The following is a 22,653-nucleotide window of genomic DNA, read 5'->3' as shown; positions in this document are numbered from 1 at the left end:
CATGCTATTTATATATAAATAATTACAGCATTATAAAGCATTAGTTATAAATATTGTCTGCTTTGTCATCTGTCTGCTCGACAGTTTAATATAATAACATAATTTATTAATTTATTACCGGCAATAACATGTTTTGTCATTAGCAATTTTTTCTTCATCATCACCAAGATGCTCAGCCAGAAGTCTGTCAGCGTCCTGCTGTCTTCCAAACCACGCCCACAGTTAGCCACGCCCAACACTAATCACCCTGTCAAGTATGCACATAATACTGTATATTGCACATTTAAAATGGCAATGGCTGCATCTGAAATAAAATACAATGCCTATATATTTTCATTCATTCATTTATTTTGTTTTCAGATTAGTTAGGGGTCGCCACAGCGGAATGAACCGCCAACTTATCCAGCATGTTTTACATGGCGGATGCCCTTCCAGCTGCAACCCAGTACTAGGAAATCCTAATACATAGTAAGAAAAATGCATAGTACAGGCTTGCTGACTAACAACGACGCGTGGCCATGTTTATTAAGTCCTATAGGGTGCCAAAATCTTCATCACACCTCACAAACGAGTATGCAAAAGGTCATATTGAAAAAAATTAGCTTTTTGAAAATGGAATGCAATTGAAAATTTATTTTTTAGAACACATTACATAATCATAAGCTTGTATACAACATTTATAACACATAATCTACTTGCAGAGATTAGCGTGGGCCCTGAATTTGTGTTTTACGGTCATATAAATTCAAGTGGTACTCACTGCAGAGCCACTTGGGCGTAAATCGACGATGATGCACAACCAAACCGGAGGGTGGCGCTGCATCCACATAATATGTGGAGTGACACACACGAAGAAATTCACACATGCATCTTCCGTAGTGTAAACTATTATGATGGTACGGTTTTAAAAGAAGAGCAATATAAATCCAGTGGGAGTACAAGAAGCTGAAGAAATGGAACACAAAACCAGAAAAGACATCATTCACAGATTCCAAGTAAACTTCCTCGCGATGAGTCTTTTAAATACATTTCCATGGGATGTAAGTGTTGGTTCCTCAAACGTTGATTTAAGATATTGATTACATTTTAGTTCCATAAATAACATAACACACTATTTTTACAGCATTTAGACGAAGAAATTAGAAATTCAAATACTTCAGACATTATAGAAGACATCCTTCATAAGGTAAACAAGCTATTGAGTAAGTTATTTGATAGAACAATCAAATCATTTAGATTTTATTTATATAGATTTCCTTTTTTTACAGACATGCTTGCATCCCATTTGTGTCAAGAATCCTCCCTCTTTAAAATACAGAAGACGTTTCCTGACGGAACTGATTAAAAGGGTAAGTTTCATTTACAGAGATAAAATTGTGTACAGGTTTCCCCCCTTATTGTCATGACTTATTTTTATGTAGCAAGAAAAGCTCTCTGCTGAACCTCTGGATATACTGTATGAGGCTCTCGGTGAGGTCATGTGTGCTCAGGAGGAGGACTTGTGCTTCAAAACCTACTTACTAGTAAGTTAGATCACATTAGCACTGGTTTAATTAAATAATTAATAGACTATTACAGCTCAGAACAATATTTTGTGTACATTTTTTCATATTGTGTGGCAAGTATTTGAGTAACAAATTTTATGATGAACATGCAGGACGGTTGTTTTCACAGGATAAACCCTTCAGTTTTACACAACGATAAGCCTGTCAGGCATTATTCTGCGATAATAACCACCTGAACTTACTTTATCTTTAACATATATACACGTTTTAAAAAATTCTCAACAGCCAACAGGAGATGCTGTTAGTCTAGCAGAGAATGTGGCCCTCATCTCTCAGGGCACCACAGGTCTGGTCACCTGGGAAGCTGCCCTTTACCTTGCTGAATGGACTCTGGAAAATGCACACATCTTCAAAAACAAGTACGACTGACACCTCACAACCATTTAGCATTTTACCTATGAGCTTTGTGTTCAGAAATGTATATAAAAAGTGAGAGTAAAAACATATATATATATATATATATATATATATATATATATATATATATATATATATATATATATATATATATATATATATATATATATATATTTATTATTTTTTTTATTATTTTTTTACTGCAGTTTCCACAAAAATTAAGTCACTTAAGCTGTTAAAGTAAGATGTTTCCACACAGCAGACAAATGAGTTCTTAAAGCTCATGTGTGACTTAAAACTGTAGTAATAATGTTAAAAAAACAAAACGGGCTATAGAGCAATTACTGTATTTTGAATAAACAAATTAAAGCAACTTAAAAACTAATAAAATTAAACCCAAACATCTGAACTGTAATGTACAAATGATTAATGCATACACCGCTACTTGATATCAATTGAAATGTATTTATTATCTTGGTTAGGTCTGAAACCTTGTTGCCCCGCTAGGACTCGCTATCCTATCATGCAGTGAATCTGGAGGCAGTCTAACAATTTGATCATGTACAAATCAATTACAAGAAAGGAGTACTTTGGCGATAACTAAAGCTGAGGTCACTGCACTTTTCGCCCCATAGACTTTTATTCATACACATGCCAATGCGACAGACTGGAAACACAAGCTCAAGCGACAGATTTCACAGTTCGCTGTGTTGCAAAGTTCAAGCATGGTGAACTCTGACCTGCAAAATTGCATCACATGACTGCGTGAAACCAATCAAAGATCAAAACATGACCTCTCTGTACAGAAATGTAAAATATGGACCAATCGTTTGCTTTTTTAAAATGTCTAATCATCTTGTTTAATCCCACTTCTTTTCACAGCCCCATACAAAAGAGTTCACCTGCCCAAACTTAGTGTGACTGAGGAATAAGGAAGTACAGTATTTGCCTACTAGAATACTAACTTCTTGCTATAAATGCTATTAAAAAGTGGAAAATAGTAGCAAAAACATAAATTTACACACTTAAGCAGTGCGTTGACATACCTTGTTTACTGTTATAGTGCAAATATTAGAAATGTAACAGGATTAGGGGCTATAAAAGGCAGTGTAGGACATCTACCATTAAATTAAATCGGAAGAAGGTCTCTCAGGAAACTTAATGCCTTCCTACTTCAGAACGTTGCAGTAATTTAGAACTTTCAGATGCAATGTTCTTTTTCTAATTTTGCTAATCGCTTGAATTTAAAATATTTCATTAACATGCAGCTATACAAAAAAATGTATATTTGTGTTTTTGTACATTGATGATACAGGACAGTGCTGGAACTGGGTAGTGGAATTGGACTTACTGGCATTGTATTGTGTCGGTCCTGCAGCCTAACCAAATACATCTTCAGCGACTGCCATCAAACTGTGCTCCAGAGGCTGAAGGACAACATCACAAACTGCTTAGCTAACTGTGACGGCGTCAGTGTGGAGGAACTGGACTGGGAAAACGTGTCAGATGAGCAGCTGCAAAGAATACAGGCCAACACAATCATCGCTGCAGGTGACACAAATCCCAGGAATATCTTCTGTATTACAAACAATGAAGATTCAATTATGATTTATATAAATTTTAATTGAATTTTAATGAATCATGTCTAGTTTTGTACAGAGTTATGTTTTTTGTAACATTACCGTATTTGTTTGGGGCAGATGTGGTGTATGATCCTGATATAATTGCGTGTTTGGTGAGACTTCTGAGCCGACTTCTGAACTGTAAGGTTGAAGAAAACCATCCTGATGTTTACGTTGCATCTACTGTACGCAACCCACAGACATACGAGTGCTTTAAGAAAGAATTAGGTAGGTTTTATGTTATTAATATACAGTATATTCTCATCAATTGCACTATTGATTAAAACCTAATTCTTTTATTTATATGCAGAAAGGGCTGGACTGAGACATGTCATCATGAAAGATTCTGTTACTCAAGTGTTTCCATACAACCGAGCCTCCACTATAGAAATGATCAAAATATATGTATGACAAAATCAATTCCTTTGTAATAAAGTATTTATTTACATAATATTTACAGTGACAGTGTGCTTATTATTCTCTTATTCAAGTCTTTCCCATTGGCGTTGCTGGAATGCTGATTGTCCCGACGTGGGGACAGTTAGCTTAAAAATGTACCCTGTGCGAATACCTGACAGTAACTTTCTAGTGAATGTTTGTCAAAGGATTTGGGAGCATGCTACAGAATCCCATCGGTTTTGACGGTCAGTCACAGTGCTCTTTAATAAGTGGCAGAACGTTTTGGTCCCAGTTCTCATCCCATCGCTGCTGCCTGCTTTCCTGTAGATTCTTCCTGAAGATGCCCAGTTTCCCCTGATCACCAGGGAAATCTAAAAACAGAAGCTAAAGAGGTTGCAAGAATTAGCTGTGAACGCTTGTCAAGTTAACTTTAATAGGAGATTCATAAGCTTTACAATACATTTTCCTTTAGCATAACAGAAAAAAGTGGACATAAAACAAAAAGACTTCGATATAATTTTTTTGCTGGCTACCTGGTCATATGGAATTCATATGAAATAAATGAGATAACTGAATGTAAAATTCCGGTGTCTGATTTTAAACCGGTTTTAAATCTGTACAATAAATGGCAAATGTAATGGGATGAATGTAGAACAACAAATAATGTGAAGCGAATTCATTTGTAAACGAAAGAAATAATTACCATTTCAAAAATAGACATGATCAGGTTGTACATACAAAATGTTTAAGTCTTTTTTTGTGTTGAGAACAGAAAGATATCCTGAAGAATGGTGCGAAACAAAAAAAAAAATTAGCCATTCCATCATGTTTTTTTGTTCCTACTATGGATGTCAATGGCTGTTTTTTGTTTTTTTTTTGTTGTTTTTTTTACATTTGCCACAATTTCTTGTTTTATGTTCAAGAGAAGTAAATGGTGAGGAAATTCATGTTTTTGAGGTGAACTATCCATTTAAAATAATCTGAGCATAAGTTATTACACTGTTATTTTCTGCACACCACATGGATCGTTCACTCAAACAGAGCAGTTTTAACTGAGGCCTGGTAGAGTATTTCTTATGTTGCGATGATGCTGTTCACTCGTCACTATAAAAAGGATGAGAACCCTAGCTTCAATTGATAGAGTAAAACCAATGGCATCATTAAAACATACGCTTGCATGCATCCTCATAATGAGATTATAAAGGGACTTTGGCAATATTGTGATTAAATTTCACCTCATGTAAACAATATTTTGATCACACTTATAAGTAACCATCATTGCATTTGGCTATTTGGGGTAGGCCAATTGTAATCACAATAAACAGGGATATAGAAATCTTAAAGGCACAGAATGCATTTTTTGCCACTTAAGGCATGTACACAGATATATGGTTATTATGAATGAATTGTCAAATGAATTAGTGATAATGGTTATCCCTGTACTTTAAATCACAATTTCAGACACAGATAATATTATTGCAGTGTATATTTGAAGAAACGTAAAGTGTTTTATTTTTTTTAAATCTTGGATAGATCAAGACTTCCAGAACAAACTTGGGAAGAATTTAAAATAAATTAAATATTAAATCATCTGTTTTCGGAAGTTTTTCTTTTTTTTTTTTACTAGCAGATGACTTACCTTTAATTGTTCAGCCAGCTCACTGGAGTCTTTGAAAATGAGCCCATTTTCCTCATGTTTCACCAACTCATGCAAGCTAACAAAATACAGATAATGAGCAGATGACTTTTAATCATTTATTATACAGACTAATCTCACAGTCTTACCACTCAAAGTGTATGGCACAGACTGGCAGGCAACATCCAAACATGTCGACCACTTTCATTGGAAGGTCAAGACCACTGGAGGATTTGTGCAAGCAGACCCCAAGATCAGCAGAACCTGTGCACAAAACAAAACACACAAAAAAATAGCAAGATAACGAGGCTATATATTTTATTTTTTAAGAGAAAGGTATCTGGGGTAAATAAGAGGATTTTATTTCTGTTCAACCAGTCTGTTTTTCTTTTGTTTTTTTGAGTCTGATAAAATATGATATTACAGCATGATATGAAAATCTGACTGTCTAATCAAAATGTACAGACCGCTGTAAAAGTTGAGATGTGAAGTAACTGTTGTAAGCAAAGCTAAATTCATGCTAAGCATTTTACACAATAATTTCAACATGTTAGCTAAAGGAAGACGATCGTCGATGACTTGTATTACTTAACAGAGATGTAACATTGTAGGCTGTTGTCAAATTTTATGTGAAATTTTATGTTTTATTTATTATATTGTAATGTGTTGCTTGGCCATGTCATGCATATTTAAACTACCTAGAAATGGGACAATAAAGTACAAATAACAACAACAATAAATATGTGCATTTTAGGCACTCTAGGTTATATTCTGTGATTATGAAAGTCATTTTGAAGTGAAAACAATAAATCTTTTTGGTTATTAAATTTTAACTTCAAGATACACAATGACTTGCATTACCAGCACTTCAAAGATCAAATTAAATGAAGATAATGAATGAGGGAAACATTTATTGTCATGATTTTTTTTCAGTTAAGACTGCTGTGATTAAAAATCTTCTCAAGTATTAGTAGAAATTAAGGCTTATAGACACACAGAACCCCCTGATTTTGCAGTTAATTGCATCCTCTCACCAAGTAAAACAGGATAATCTTCAGCTTCCAGCCATGGAGTGCAGATCTTGACATGATGAAATTCTCTAGAGTCAATCAGTTTCTTGTAATACTCCTTCTGAGGACCTTTCCCTGCATTGACAAATCAAAGCGTTATATATATAGACCATTTCAATGTGGCGATGTCACAGGTCCATCAACATTTCCTGCTTGTTCCCAAACTATTTCCTAACTGTAACCAGGCAATTGAATCATATCTTAATTCAAAATGTAATACAGGAAACAAATTAGGATTATTAATAATTATTGTTATTGTTTACGTCCCTCAAAATGGTATAACAAGTTTCATAGTGTGTACCTGTAATCACACAAACCAGCGATGGGAGTCTGTTCTCGGTCTCAACAAATTTCTCATACTCTGTTGAAAGAAAGAAATAAAATACTGAGATTACAAAGTGTATTCGGTTCCAGTGTAAAAATAAATGTAGTACTAGTAGCAGAATCCTGGACGAGTGGAGAAAGTGTGCTCAAAATGTTATTTAAATAACATGTAAATATAAAAAAAATTATCATTTCACAAGTTAAAATGACTTTAAAATGTATTAATATGATAGCAAAGCTGAATTGTCAGCACTCAGCAGCCATTAGTTGTCTTCAGTGTTACACAATCATTCAACTAATCTGTTCAATATGTAGGAAACAGGATACTGCATATAAATTATTTTATACATATTTTTTGTTCAATGTACAGTTGTGTATGATTATTTAATAAAGTTAAATATTTAAATCAATATTAATTGGATAGATTTAATTGTTTGACATCACTTTTAAAAAGCCATGCATCTGTGCTAAAATATATATATTTTTCTTTTTGACTCCCAAACCATTGAACAATTATGTACACAATTCAAACATTGTATTTGTGATTTTTTTTATTAATTATGCCTAATTTATAGTATCTGTTAAAAATAAGCTAAATTTCTTGAATAGATAAAAAAAAATCAATAACCTTCAAGTGCTTGTAACAGAACTGAGAAGTCTTCATCCTCTGTTAGAGAAAGTAAATAGTGAATAGTTAGGACACTTCAATTAAAGAATGAAGCCAGTGTCAAGCTCAGTGTATGTGGCACTGACCAGTCCAGCTGGTGCTGCTGATTAGCAGAGCAGGTCGTCCAGCAGAGCGTGTCACGGCTCCTGTCTGAGTGTTACGCACTGTGAAGGCTGTCAGTTCCATGTACTCCTTAGTGACAGCAGAACTGAAATAATTCATATAAAATGATATATATATGTATATATATATATATATATATATATATATATATATATATATATATATATATATTTTATTAGTACATAAAATGACAAAGACATAAATGACTGGTTTTATATTCTCTAAAAATGTTTTATACTACAACACAAAAGGTATGAAAATAGGTACCTAGGCCTAAATGGTAGATAAGCACTGCCCATTCTGACAAACAGCTCATGCTGAAGTTTCAAAGGTGTTTCTCGAAATATTGAGGGCGGCTTGTCATATAACGTGGTTGCCCTATAATTGCAAAACAAATAATTAGCACGTCTGATTAAAGCTGCGGTCACACTGGGCTTTTCCTCCCATAGACTTCCATTCATACGCACGCAAATGTGTCAGACCGGAAACACGGGGTCATGCGTCAAGTTTTGCAGGGTGCTGCGGTGCAAAGTTCAAGCTTGATGAACTCTGACCTGCGAAATCGCAACACCTGACTGCGTGAGACCAATCAAAGATCAATACATGACCTCTCTGTACAGAAATTTAAAACAGAGCAATCACTCACTTTTTTTAATGTATAATAATCTTGTTAAATTCCGCCCCTTTTCGCAGAGGCTTACGACAGAATTTCGCACACACAAACTCTAGTGTGACCGCAGCTTACGAAATTATTCAGTATTAATTATTTGATAGTAATGAAAACAAAACATGAACTCTATACATACTCAATATTCCAGTTCTTGCAAAGATCTTCCCTCATTGCACTAGTGACACACAAGTTGTGATCCGAGAGACATCCAAATAGCTTCTCGTACCTTTCAACAAAACAAAGGTTGGATTATTCTCAAGGGCCATTATATCCCAGTGTCCTTAAGAAACTATTTATGCGCGCTGTATGATTTATAATATTCCTTTATGGTTTGTAATTAACACAGGGATCTCTTTTGTCATTAATACTAGACTGTATTACAGTCAAGACTAGCCCACAGTTGTACATCATTAATCTGTGGTACGTTTGATGATAGCGACCTGCATTTACAATACAAGCAGAATTTAAATATTGCTTTGCTAACAAATATAACCTCTTGAACAGCTTGTCTTAAAATGAAAGTTACAATGTGCAGAAAAAAAAAGGCAGTTTGTTGTCGTCACACTAACTGCATCGTCAGGTTTTTTGCTCATATTAGTACTTAAGAAAATGGAAAATAGTTAAAAAAAACTATGACAAACCATTTGACACTGGCAGAATGTTATCTTACTTATTTAAATTTTTTTTGCAGTGGCCATTAAATGGTTAGTTCTAGGGCTGGGCGATTAATCGAAAAGTAATCGGAATCAACATTCAGAACCCATAATTTTTCCAGGTAAATGTTTTCAATTACTTTCCCTACCGAGTAACGTGACCATGCTCTGTTAAGGCCAATTTATACTTCTGCGTCGAACACAAGGGTATGGTCCGGCGTAGCCTTCACTAAAAATTGTAACTACACGTTGCACCTTTGCACTACATTGAGGATGCTTGGAAGCTGTGTCAGAAATGCCTTAAGATGGCATATTTTCTACTACAATAAAATGATCATTTACATTAAAATATTTGTTTACAGAAGAATTAAGAAATGCACTGTTTAAATTATTATTTACAGGATATACAAGAGGTATTTTATTTAGGAGAGATGATGCTTATTTTCAATGGAGGAAAAAACCTGCAAAAACAATGAATAAATAAATAAATACTTAAATATATTAATAAATGAGTAAGTAAAACCATAAATTCCTACATAAGTAAAATAATTAATAAATATGCAAGTAAATAAATAAATAAATGTATATAAAATAATAAATAAAATACATGTTTAAATAATGACTAGTGCGGGCAGGTAAATAATTAAATAAATTACACAAATGTTGGGGGAATAAGAAAATGCTAAGCTGAAAGTTTAGAAATTAAAAATAAAAATAAAAAGTAAATTATTTCTTGAATGTAGTTTCGTATTTAGTTCCCAACATTTGTGTAATTTATTTAATTATTTACCTGCCTGCACCAATAATTATTTATATATTTATTAATGCAGGAATTTGTGGATTTTATATACATTTATTTATTTAGTTGCGTGTTTATTTTTATTTATCCAGGAATTTATGGATTTATTTACTCATTTATTTATATATTTGCGTATTTATTTATTGTTTTTGCAGGTTTCGTCCTCCATCATTTTCTACTTTTAATATGAAAAACATTGTAGATAGTAGATGTGTGTTTCCTTCAATTATTTTAAAATCAAGTAATGCACCCTTCATTTAGAAATCTCACTTATAATATGTGCGCATATTTACTGTACAAAGCTTATTAGTGAACTATAAAGGTAAAAATAAGTAAATAAATAAAATAATTGTTCATTAATTGTAATCAAGTTAACATGTTTAATTAATCAAGATTTTGATTTTAAGCCGAATCGCCCAGTCCTAGTTACTGTAGTTCACACAATAATGTAAATTCTGTTGGAAATTACTCATCCTCATGTAGTTCCAATTTCTTAAGAGTCACAAATTTAGGCATTTTAAATTAAATGTGAGAGCTCCTTAACCCTGCCCAAGTCTGGTTTAAAGTCCAGAAAATGAAACAAAAACATTGTCAAGACATTCTTTGTGACTTCAGTGGTTCAACTGTTATCATATGAATCTTCAGGAACACTAACAAAAACTACAGAATTGTTTGGCCATGTCTTTCGCATTATATCATTGTGTTTAATACAGGCACGATGGAGCTTGCTTGTTCTACTGCTGACTCTAATGGCAAGTTCATTAGCAAAAGCGCATCAACTACCTGACATGGAAGAGAAGATATAGACATGAGAAGTCGCATTTACAGTTTGTTGGTGACACAAACATATTTTTGGAGCTTAATTAGTTGAACATGGAAAGTTTTGACTGTTTTAGTTCCTTTTCTGGACACTTAACGTCACGCTCGCTGTTGTGCATGAATGATAGAGAGAGGGTTTTGAATTTAGAAAATCAGTCCAAGGCACTTAAAATAAAAAATGAAATATAATTTTTTTTTTTTAAATGTTTTGACATTTTTCCAGCGCCCTGGACTGATTTTTGTTGTTTATTCTGATAAATCCCCTTCTCAAAGAGCACCGACATATTATTTTAGCTACCTATGAGCACTTTTTGTTAGATTTTGGGTTTTGAGTTTATTGCCATATCAGCTTCTCTGGCTATCTTGTCAAAAAAAAAAAAAAAACTGATCAAGTTTACCACATTTGATAAATATCACAAATATTATTATAAACATATTTTAACAGTTAAAATTTGTCAACAGCAAAAAATAATACATAGAAAAATACATTGAAAATGATAATAATAAGGCACAGCGGGTAGCGTTTTTGCCTCACAGCAAGAAGGTCGCTGGTTCAAGTCCCGGCTAGGTCAATTGGCATTTCTGTGTGGAGTTTGCATGTTCTCCCCGTGTTCATGTGGGTTTTCTCTGGGTGCTCCAGTTTCCCACACAGTCCAAAGACATGTGATATAGGTGAACTGAATAAGCTAAATTGTCCATAGTGTATGAGTGTGAACGAGTGAGTATGGATGTTTCCCTGTACTGGGTTGCAGCTGGAAGGGCATCCACTGCGTAAAGCATATGCTGGATAAGTTGAAGGTTCATTCTGCTGTGGTGACCCCTGATTAATAAAGGGACTAAGCCAAAAAGAAAATTAATGAATAATGATATTATAAGATAAAAAAATCTAAAACAGTTTTTTAAATTTTACAGTTTATAAAAATTGTGCAATTCTGAAAGGATTCGGATTGGAAAATAATTCATTTTAAGTCTCTCCAGATAAAAATCGTTCTCTGGTAACATTAAAAATAGGGCATTCCACAAGAATATTGTGAACAGTTTGGTTTCTGTTGCAATATTGTCACTTTGGGAGTTCTTCAAATTTAAAGAATTTATTTTATCTTATATCTTAATTTGATTATTAAAGATGAACTAAGCGCTCAGGAGTTTGCAACAACATGTGAGTAAATAATAATGGAAGTTTCACTTTTGCGTTGACAAATATTTTAATCCTCAAGTTTTATACAAGAATTGTGTCCTCAATCAAGTGGAAATTATTCTGAATGATCCAACTAATTTTTTGTTTCCACATTATGAATTGCTTCCCTCTGGTTGGAGATATTAGAGTCCCTGAGCGTAGCTTGAAAAAAATATAAGAAATCCTTTGTACCAGTTTCAGGGGGGTTACTTAACAAGAGTTTACCTTAATTAGCATCATAATTATTGTAATCACTGGATTTTTCATTAGTTTTATTTATATGGAATGTCTGCAGCAATATGGTGATGCCCATAACTAATTTACTATCAAGGACAATACAGTTTTACTACTATTAATAATAATAACCCAGTCTATAAACTCCTCTGATCTCTTGTTCCTTACACTTCTTTGACAACGGCTACAGATTTGTTGTCAAACGTCCAAAATTCACATAATGTGCTTCACTTACCATTTTGCCAACCTAACAATTAAATGATTTTCCCCATGACTTAGAGCCATTATGGTGTATCCATAGTTGTGCCAGTCTATGATAAACTGGTTTCCCCTGATACGGCTCGCCATCCATGTCACCGCTATAGCCGGCAGTCCAGGAGGGTTCTTCGGAAAACACAAATACGACTTCAGATTTGAATGACACCATTAGATTTAGAAATGTCACTTTATACATGAGACCGATACCTGCATAAGAATATAGCCTTGGTCTTCAATCGTCATCAAGACATAGAGCAGCTGGAAAGACTGGAGTATCACCTTTGAAATATACCTGAAAATTCTGGGGCCAACTGAAAGGCACAACGCAGATAACGCTCTTTATATCAAAATGACTTTCTATGGTTGTGCTTGTGCATATCTTTATAGAGTATTTGTATTACCTGTTAGCCCCTTTAGCTCTGAAATGGGAAGAATGTCTATTCTGTCATCTTCAAGAATGTCTTGATGAGGTTTAGTTCCTACATGAACAAGATCTCAGTGTTAGATGTTCTATAATCAAGCACTGCATACTGAAGTGATTCGCATGTTTATCATCAGTATGATTCAGACATAGGGGTTTCTCTTATGGGAACTTGAATCATGCATACAAGCAAACGATGCGAAGAAGTGCATGCGATAAAATGTATAGTTATACCGAGAAAGCCAATTATGGTGACATTGTATCCATGTTTGCTGAGAGAGAGCGCATGATACTGCATGCGAGGACTGCGCCCGATATCTCCCAGCACCAGCACGCAAACGTTCAAATGGGCAAGTTCATCTCGTCCCTTTAGTCCACTGGCTAGTACAAAAATAAGCACCACTACAGCGACCGGCAGAAGAGACCACAAAACGCTTAGCCCCGATAAAAGTCCTAAAAGAACCAATGAAACTGTCACTACAGCTACTGCCGCATTGGCATCCGCCATTGTGTTTTCCTGATTATGACGTGGCCGAATGTAGGGCAGGAGATTTAAAGAGACACGAACTGCGCGCCTGCTTTTAATTACATTGGCAAACTGTGATGCTAATAATGGCTTTGAAGTACATAGACTCAGATTTAAGTAAGATATAAGTATATAGAATTAATAACATATAGAGTTATAGATTTATAAAGTAATAAGTATATAGAGATTTAAGATATAAGTGTATTGAGTCAGATTTGTTTATTATTTATTCAATCATAAATATTAAGTTTGAGAGCAAAACTGAGTATATTGTAATAATAAAAAATTGCAAATAAAATGTTTTGTTAGAACGATTTTAATCTAAAAATAAAATGCTGTAATTTGCATAATTTGTTTGCATAGAAAAAAATCTATTGTCAAAAATCTTATTTGATTGATTAATAAATAAACAAATCTCATTCCATATAAGTAGGCTATACAGTTAATGGTTAGAATTTATTTTAGTCCATTTGAGTATTAGTAGACTGTCTGTTTAATAGCCTATCTGCTGATACTGCTCCTTCAACAGACATTTAACTGGCTATAAGAAACTTTGCAAGTACATGTCAACTTACACTAACCCCAACCCCAACCAAACAGTCTACTTATATTCTAATGAGAATTAGTTGCTATGTAGAAGCAATGTAAATTAAATTCAACAAACGGACCATCAAAATAAAGTGTGACCCAGTTAATGACTTCAAAGTTTATTATTTCGATTGTCAGAGTTCCAGGAGAGGCTTGCACATAATGAAAATTTAATGTATATAAAAATACAAAAATATGAAAAATAAAGTAGTGACCAAAACGAGCAATGTTCTCTGTATAAAGCCATAAACAATAGCACAATTAACTGTATTTATAGACCATTTTTACAATATCATATTCAATACACAGCCATATCACCCTGCAGCCCAAGACTAGTCATTCACTCTGAAGCTAAGCAGGGTTGAGCCTTTCAGTACCTGGATGGGTGACCACATTGGAAAACTAGGTTGCTGTTGGAAGTGGTGTAAGTGAGGCCACCAGGGGGAGCTCCACCTGTGGTCTGTGTGAGTCTTAATGCCCCAGTAAAGTGAAGGGGACACTATACTGTCAGTAGCTATGTTTCCATCAACCTATTTTTATGCACGTTTTGCATATGTGCATAAAAAAAGGTTGATAGAAACACCATGATGTGCATAAATTTTGAAAATGCTCATAAAAAACATGCGCATAACTGAGTAGGATAAACTTTTTATTCGATAAGAAAAGATGCGCATAAACTATGATGGAAACTGATAGTATTAGTGTTATTATATTATTAATTTCCTCCAGAATCAAGAGTGTCTGTGCTCTGCGTCTGACACCAACAAGTGTCTGGATTGCCTTCTAAGGCGCAAGTCATTTATTAAATGAAGAAAAGATTGACGCAGCTTCTCCTACTGCAGCAAATTTCATATTTACTGTTGATATTTGCCGCCATTTAATCAGGAAGTGACCATTTTGTTTGCTTTGACTGGTTGGATGGAAACGCTGATTTATATGCACGTCTTGTGTGCGATAATCCCGTTTTGCGCATCCATTTCATTCACATTTTTGGATGGAAACATAGCTAGTACCTAGAATAGCAAAGTCGAGTAAGGGAGGTAGAGCCTTCTCCTTTATGGCTCCTAAACTCTGGAATAGCCAACCTGATAACATCCAAGGCTCAGACACACTCTCTCAGTTCAAAACTAGATTAAAGACCTATCTGTTTAGTAAAGCATACACTCAATGCATCACTTAGTGGGTTTCCACACAAGTTTCTACATCTTGTTTATATACACTATTAACAGCAGCTACGCTAATTATTCTCTTTATTCTCCATTTCCACCTGGGGATACTCATCCCGAGGTCCTCAGATTGTGCGGAGTCACTGATTGGACCCAAGACCAGCGACGAGATGATCCCAAGGTGTCAATATCCGGGACCAGGCCGTATCCTGAGCTGCTGCTGCTGCGCTGTTGGTCATGGGGGAGTGGAGAGCATGAGACTGATTCCAGTCACGCTCCAGGGACAGACGAGTCTTCGCTGAGGCCAGCTTCCAGCCTCCTCTGCTGAGACTGCAGCTCTGCACAAGACTTTTGGCCAGTGGAGAAATTAAAATGGTCGTGCCGAACTGAGTCTGGTTCTCTCAAGGTTTTTTTCTTCACTCTCCAATTGGTGAAGTTTTTTTTCCCTCTCCGCTGTTGCCACTGGCTTGCATGGTTCAGGATCTGAAAAGCAACTCATCGATGCATTCGCTCTTCAGTGTTTGGACTCTTAAAAAAGACTTCAAACCACACTGAACTGAGCTAAACTGAACTGAACTTAAACACTAAAAACTGAACTACCCTGATCCAGTTACTATGACCATTTATGTGAAGCTGCTTTGACACAATCTACATTGTAAAAGCGCTATACAAATAAAGCTGAATTGAATTGAAAGTTAGTGAGCACTGTCTTTTGGCTGAGACAATAAACTAAGTTCTTGACTTTCTGTGGTCATTACTTCTCATAAAAGAGTAGGGATGTAACCAGTGGCATAGCAGACGGGCCTGATAAATCCCTGTCTCTACAATCCACTAATAGATGGTGTGTGGTGAGCGCACTGGTGCCGTTGTCCTGTGGTTGCAAGATTACAATACAGTAAACCGAAAAGTGTCTTAAAAACATGTGTATGAATTAAATGCCTACAAAAACAAGTATCAACATACACATGAATATATAGATGTATAATATTACACAACCGAAGCATAGTTATTTTTAATCAGAAAATCAAAATATCAGAAATGTTATTTCAAAAACATTCATTCAAAGACTAACAGGCATTAATAATTGTCTTTTGAAGAAAAAAGAAAGAGAGAAAGAAGGAAAGAAAGAAAGATGACAGAACTGTCCGCGGTACATGAGAAACAACGGCTTCTTCAACAAAAGAATGTTCAAACTATGTGGCACCCCATACTACTTCCCCAAATCATATTCGGACCGAGACCGAGTCACGTGATGTGGTTTGCTATGCCGTGCAGCTTCTACTCACGGGGGGACAAAAATATCTGGAGCCTACTTTTTCATTAACGACTGTATTCTACCTGTTATTGTTTCTGTATGAAGTCTCTTAAAATGCTGTATCCGTTATTTATGCTTCTTGTTCTCTCGTCTAAAATCGATTTATCAAACCAGGATGTGATTGATAACATTCTTATGAGTTTATCCAAGGGAATCACTTACTTCGACATGCAGGGCAGTAACATAAACCTGGACGGTGTTGTTGGATACATAATACTACAAGGTAAGCTTTTATGTCAATGTTGAATTTACAATGCGCTTGTTTCACTGTATTTAAGGCTATTTAACTTTTTATAGGTCGATGTTGTCGAATAATATGTATAGAATAAAAATCTTGACATAATTACTTTCGGGAGGACCGTTTTTTTTAACGAAATTTGTTAGGTCCATTTATCATTTTCAGATGTATAATATTCATGGCGCAGCCAGTGTTGCTATTTAGAGCCTTATTTGCACCGTTGTCTAACCACATCCAGTTATCATTATAGATGTTTCAAATAAAATAAATCAGCGAAATTTCTGGCATTTTTTCTGGCAGTTATGTATTCCCTTGATCTGCGCACTTGTCGTTACCCCATCATGCAATAGCACAACATGTCTATAATAAGATTTAGATTTATTGTTAGAGACATAGCTACAGTGTTGTTTGTTTAATTTAAAACTATAATTTATTTAATCAACATTTTTCGACATGACGTTGGACATTTCCAACAAGATATAGGTTACAAGAACAAATTTGCTGTCAAAATACTGAAATACAACTGTTCTTTAACCAAATATGCTGTTTTTGACAATATTTTACACTACAGGATAGAAATGCCTTTAAAGTGAAACCGTATTAGCCTACATAATGGGTTTTATTTAACCTTGAATGTCGAACAACTAAGAACGTTCAAATTAGATACAAACAATATAGACATTGAATAATAATAATACATCCATAATTAGCCTTAATTCTTTCACAGATCTAATAATATCAAAACTTTATCACCACTAAATATTTAAAAATGTAATACATTCACGCTCGACCAACAAAAAGAGAGAAAGAGATTAATAAGGAGTTCGACAAATGTTATTTAATAGTTTCAAATGCTTCGTAAAAGACCCTTAAAGACCATCACATCTGTCACTCTGTGTCCCATTACACATTATATATTTGTCATACCAAAGGAAGGGTCCGTCTTTTTGTGTCATTTATTAACCTTTCTATTGTTAGCTAACCTCTAATTAGCAGTTATAAAGTTAGATGTGATTTACAGAATCATGCTTGAGGCAATCACATCATAGTCCAATTATGAGATTTGGCAAAAAAAAAAAATAAATAAATCAACTCTTTTACTGCCCCACCAAGAACAAAAATTGGATTGCATTTCTTTACCTCATAACGGGGCTAGTAAACACACTCAATGCATTTTTAAACACATCCTATAATTTCTAAAACATCTGCCTCTACCAAATGATTGATATATTGGTTTATGGTAAAAGTACCGGACTTAATACATATACTAGGGCTGCAAGGTATTGGAAAAATCTAGCATTGTGATATTTTTATTTTATGTTGCAATAAATATTACAATATGAATACAGATTCATATTAAGACTTTATAATATTAAATTGATTGGGATGATTCTGCAGTACCAATGTATGTCAATAAAATCTAATAAACAATCCATAAAATTTTTGGGGTCCCCCGACACATTTTCGTTGTGCTATTTGCAGCACATTTCTGTATTTGCATGTGTTGTGAGTATTTTATTGCATAACAATCTATAAATACAATCAAGAAAAATATACAATTGAAATGAAGTGTTTTATCATTTTCCGAGTCAAACGGTATTAAAGTACAGTAACTGCATGATAAAAATAAAAATAATTAAATAAAATTAATCAATAAAAGTTACAAATGGTACAATTTATTTTGCCCGAATACTTTTAAGGACATTATAGACTGCAGCTCTGCACAAGAAGTCTGGCCAGAGATGAAATGGCCAACTGAGCCAGGTTTCTCTCTAGGTTTTTCCTTCACTTTTGTCAATAGGTGAAGTTTTGTTCCTCGCCACTGTCACTACTGGCTTGCTTGGTTTGGGACTTGTGGAGCTGTGCATCGATGGATTTGCTTTTCAGTATTTGGACTTTCAGCAGTACAAATTAAACCACACTGAAATGAACTTCAACTCTGAGAACTGCACTGACGCAGTTTCAATTTACAAGAACTTCTATGCTAAGCTGCTTTGACACAATCTACATTATAAAAGCGCTATAGAAATAAACATGAATTGAATTGAATTATACAGTCACGGGCATCAAATACGCATGCAAATGATGAATTATAATCCAGACTCAACATTGTGAATGCTCGTGATGTGACTATTGTGAATGATCACATTGTGATATCAATGCTGAAATATATTGTGCAGCCCTAACGTATACTATGAAAAAATAAAGTGTTTAACGAATTTATTTACAAACATGTTCGAAATAAAACATTTCTGAATACTAAATCACCTTTACTTTTTGAAGTATGCCATTAAATATTTCAGATTCTCATTTAAAGTTTTTTTTTTTATATTTTTTTAACAATAAAACCAAAATCAAATGTAGTCGTGCAACAGGATTGTGTTTGTTTGATTGTTTTGTAAACCAACAATGCTGTGTGTGTAAACCATTATTTAAAACAGTCATGCTTTTAATGACTTTAACAGTCATTATTGAAAACAGTCAAAACATGGTCAACCATTTGGTAGAGCAGGCAGTTAAAGGCATAACAAAGCAGTTTTTAAAACAACAGTTTAATTTAAGACAAATAAATGTTTAAACTATTGCATTTTAAATGATAAAAATACTAAAAACAGACATTTTTATTTTTTTTGTGACGGTGAAAATGGCTTGTCACAACAACAAAAATGTAATTGCTTATGAAAAGAAACATTTAAAGACTGCTAACATTTATTTTCTGTCTTATTAAATGGTACAGCGCTTAATCGCAGGGGGGCTCAGACCATTCGAAATCCACTAAACTGAAAATTTTAGGTAAAAAGTGTTTCACAATTAAGCTTCTGTCTGCTTATATAATTCAGCACAGCTGCGGGAGGCAACACGAACTTGGCCGCATTCAGATTTTCTCAGTCTCTCTCAGCGCGCAGCTGCGATTTCCATGCTGAAGAGACTAAGCAAGAGCCTTTCTACTGCGGCCAGCACCCTTCAGGAGACAGACCCCAAATACTTCAAAGGTAAAACTCTTTAAACAGATTGAAAACTTTTTAGATTAATGACATAATGAAAACCTGTTTCCCCTGCAGAGTTCGAGCCCATTTTGGACAGCTCCTTCTGGTCCCTGCCTGGTGAATGGAGCTCCACTGACCCTTCTCTGGTTTATACCTCGGTGAGGGCTATGGAGTGCTATGATGAACACATGAGTGACAAGTGCATGACTTTCCTTCTAGGAACCTGGTGAGAAGATTGTTGCATAAAATTAAAAATATCATCAATACAATCATAGTCAATGCTACAACTGTTATTTCGCTAAAAGGAAAGACAATGGAACCCCATGTATTGTGACTAAGACCTGTAGAGACACAATGACACAGTTTGGATGTCCACACTATTCCCTGTCTCACCAGCTGCTGTACTTCATGATAGGAACAATGGTAATTAAATCTTATTACTCTTCATAAAGCTTAAACAAACCACCGTTTACCTTGTTTTGAGAAAAGAGATGATACTGTGTAATAAATGTCTTCAGCATGATGCTTGTGTCCTCAGAAAGGGTGCTCCAAAATGCTAAAGGGGGACCTAAGATTGTCTCGTGTCAACATAACTGTGGGACATTACAAGAGGATTTTCTGCTCCAATATGATGAAAAGCAACCAGGATATTTTCAAGAACAGTCTCACTGGCCAAATGCAAGACATCTTCATAGAAAACAGTTAGTATGTGGTAGAATTGTAAACAAATGAATGGAGAATTTGGCCACATCTTGTAAATTCACATTAGTTTATTGTATTTTTTATGTGTTTGTTGTTTTGCAGTTCTTCTATGCGGTTTAGTAGGATTCTCAGACTTCTATAAATTGGACTGGCTACAGTCAATTTTAACATGGCAAGATCAAGAAGCGGGTTGTTTTGGCAAAGAAGGTGAGTTAAAGAATGTTAAACATACAAGTCTTAAGTTCCGGTTTGGTGTTCATGTCAAACTAAAACGAACAAAAGTGACTTTTTATACATAAATAATATTTAACTGCAATAATATGACTAAAGTAAAATAGTAAATGTCAAACTATAGTAAATAGTTTAATCATTTAAATCATTTAATCATTTAAAGTTAAAATTAGTCAAATTAATCAAGCTATTAACTATTTTGAGATGTATTTGTTAAACTATATAAAAGAATATGTGATTTCAAATACATGATATATTTAGAATTTTAGGTAGATTTCAAGCATTTTCCATTCATTTTCCTTAAACCAGAATTACATGAACGTATAATTTACAATAAACTGAATACACTACTTAAATGCGATAGGGAAACTTTGATTATGTTGCTTATTTTTGTCTAACTTATTGTTACACTATTTAAACCACTAGCAGAGTTGACAAAAACAAATTGACTTTTGCCACCATTTTGTGCTTGAGCTCAAACCAGATACCACCATGTGACTTGTTTAAAACCGAATTTTAAGCACGTTTTTTTTATCCTATTGTGTCTAAAAAATGAAGGAGAAATTTCATTGAAATAGCGTGATAACAGAGTTGACAAATAATTAATCTAATTTGGGTCTCTTAAAAATTGTAGAAATGAATAAGAGAAGAATAATGACATGTCTCAATGCACATAAAATCACTTTGAGCTAGTCACAAGCTAGTACTATCAGTGCTTTAAAGAGAGTGCCATACCTTTTTATAACCGATGAAACAAGAGTTGACCAGAACATACACAATCTATATATATATATATTACTTAAATTACAAATAATACAGAATACAGATGTGCAATATAGATATTCATTCATTTGACTTCAGCTTAGTCCCTTTATTAATCTGGGGTCGCCACAGCGAAATGAACCACCAACTTATCCACCATATGTTTTACACAGCGGATGCCCTTCCAGCTGTAACCCATCACTGGAAAACATTCATACACGCTCTTTCACATACATACACTACAGACAATATTAGCTTACCCAATTCACCTGTACCACATGTTTTTGGACTTGTGGTGGAAACCGGAGCACCAGGAGTAAACCCACGCCAACATGGAGAGAACATGCAAATTCCACACAGAAATGCCAACTGACCCAGCCGGGGCTCGAATCAGCGACCTTCTTGCTGTAAGGCGACTGTGCTACCCACTGCGCCGCTGTGGTGCTGGGGTAAAGTTTAGGAATTTAAAATGTATAATTTAAATTATAATTAAATTTTTTTTACTGAATGACATTTTTGTCTGTCGTTAAACAAAAAGCAAAAACATTCTGCCACATGGGTGTAAATGAGCTTCATAATGCTTTTCCTCCTCAGAGGACATCTCTCACATCTTTGAGGAATTTTTGGACGCTCCACACAAACGGGTGAAAAGAAGGGAGAAAACCCTGACAGGTGCGTCTTTGATTTTGACATTAGACATAAAAACTGAAGAATTATTAAGTTACTGTATTCAGATGTATTTAGTCTAAAACTAAACTGTTTCTTTTCATAGATGGCTGCTCAAGTCACATGACAGGAGTTGCAGTGAGTGCATTAGGAGGTTTTCTCAACTTTTACCTTTCAGAGCAGGACATAACGAAGAGGCCCATAATTTAAGGGCCATACACAGAATTCCATTATCTTTTTTAAAATGCTTTGTGGACAGGGTTCCCACACTTTCATGGACACCAAATTCAAGCACTGTCATTTAAATAAAAAAAAGTAGACCATTTTAAACAGTTATGTTCAAAGAATGTGTTGTATTCAATTCTGTTCCTATTCAAATGTGGTTTCTGAAATATTGATAAGATGTGCATTATTAGTCATAGTTCTTCTATGAGCTTTAAATTAAAAAATTTTAAATGAAGAGTGTCTTAGTTTTTCATTCAGTTTTTGAGAAGCAGCACAGTACAATTGATTAAATAAAACAATAATAAGCACTTTCAAGGACCAATGTTTGTTTTAAAGTACTTCCCAGGCCTTGAATTCATATGTCTGAAATTCAAGTACTTTCAAGAAGCGTGGGAACCCTGTGTAGATCAGTATTTTAGTATTTATTCTTTTCTTCTGTGAATGTATGTTGGA

General features: G+C 34.4%; 3 protein-coding genes across 4 annotated transcripts; 2 read left to right on the top strand and 1 right to left on the bottom strand.

Annotated features, from left to right (window-relative positions):
• Positions 1 to 839: 839 nt before the first annotated feature.
• eef2kmt (eukaryotic elongation factor 2 lysine methyltransferase) lies at positions 840 to 3,995 on the top strand. Of its 2 annotated transcripts, none has more exons than NM_001430946.1 (8): positions 840 to 1,040; positions 1,124 to 1,186; positions 1,269 to 1,349; positions 1,422 to 1,523; positions 1,791 to 1,924; positions 3,301 to 3,473; positions 3,623 to 3,772; positions 3,855 to 3,995. In NM_001430946.1, the coding sequence occupies exons 1-8, from the start codon at positions 954 to 956 to the stop codon at positions 3,953 to 3,955; spliced, it is 891 nt and encodes a 296-aa protein (NP_001417875.1). In that variant the 5' UTR covers positions 840 to 953; the 3' UTR covers positions 3,956 to 3,995. The 2 variants fall into 2 exon arrangements, with proteins under 2 accessions (NP_001417875.1, NP_001006058.2); NM_001006058.2 differs by having other exon boundaries at positions 3,238 to 3,473.
• Positions 3,965 to 13,319, bottom strand: alg1 (ALG1 chitobiosyldiphosphodolichol beta-mannosyltransferase). The gene is given in 13 exon segments (NM_199867.1): positions 3,965 to 4,327; positions 5,583 to 5,658; positions 5,729 to 5,843; positions 6,614 to 6,724; positions 6,951 to 7,010; positions 7,602 to 7,640; positions 7,727 to 7,848; positions 8,031 to 8,141; positions 8,570 to 8,659; positions 12,351 to 12,499; positions 12,581 to 12,684; positions 12,775 to 12,852; positions 13,029 to 13,319. Coding segments are annotated over 13 exon segments (1,467 nt in total). The 5' UTR covers positions 13,303 to 13,319; the 3' UTR covers positions 3,965 to 4,189.
• Positions 13,320 to 16,414: 3,095 nt separating this feature from the next.
• On the top strand, positions 16,415 to 22,432 carry si:ch211-76l23.7. The gene is made up of 8 exons (NM_001346280.1): positions 16,415 to 16,612; positions 19,468 to 19,620; positions 19,690 to 19,840; positions 19,920 to 20,037; positions 20,153 to 20,315; positions 20,419 to 20,523; positions 21,904 to 21,981; positions 22,082 to 22,432. Exons 1-8 carry the CDS (start codon positions 16,429 to 16,431, stop codon positions 22,183 to 22,185), a joined length of 1,056 nt encoding a protein of 351 aa, NP_001333209.1. The 5' UTR covers positions 16,415 to 16,428; the 3' UTR covers positions 22,186 to 22,432.
• The last annotated feature ends 221 nt before the right edge of the window (positions 22,433 to 22,653 follow it).

This window comes from Danio rerio, chromosome 3 (assembly GCF_052040795.2).
Source record: "Danio rerio strain M-AB ecotype USA chromosome 3, GRCz13ab, whole genome shotgun sequence".
Taxonomy (NCBI): domain Eukaryota; kingdom Metazoa; phylum Chordata; class Actinopteri; order Cypriniformes; family Danionidae; genus Danio; species Danio rerio.
The sequence above is the reverse complement of the archived record's forward strand: the minus strand, read 5'-3'. Positions and strand labels throughout refer to the sequence as shown.

What these genes read in the sequence shown, in the direction of transcription:
- si:ch211-76l23.7 (NM_001346280.1), top strand. Translation starts at nt 16,429, where the DNA reads ATGAAGTCTCTTAAAATGCTGTATCCGTTATTTATGCTTCTTGTTCTC. An exon ending in AGACATCTTCATAGAAAACA is followed by an intron (nt 20,316 to 20,418) that starts GTTAGTATGTGG and finishes GTTGTTTTGCAG; the next exon opens with TTCTTCTATGCGGTTTAGTA. An exon ending in GGGTTGTTTTGGCAAAGAAG is followed by an intron (nt 20,524 to 21,903) that starts GTGAGTTAAAGA and finishes TTTCCTCCTCAG; the next exon opens with AGGACATCTCTCACATCTTT.
- eef2kmt (NM_001006058.2), top strand. Translation starts at nt 954, where the DNA reads ATGGAACACAAAACCAGAAAAGACATCATTCACAGATTCCAAGTAAAC. An exon ending in TAAATACATTTCCATGGGAT is followed by an intron (nt 1,041 to 1,123) that starts GTAAGTGTTGGT and finishes CTATTTTTACAG; the next exon opens with CATTTAGACGAAGAAATTAG. An exon ending in TGACGGAACTGATTAAAAGG is followed by an intron (nt 1,350 to 1,421) that starts GTAAGTTTCATT and finishes ATTTTTATGTAG; the next exon opens with CAAGAAAAGCTCTCTGCTGA.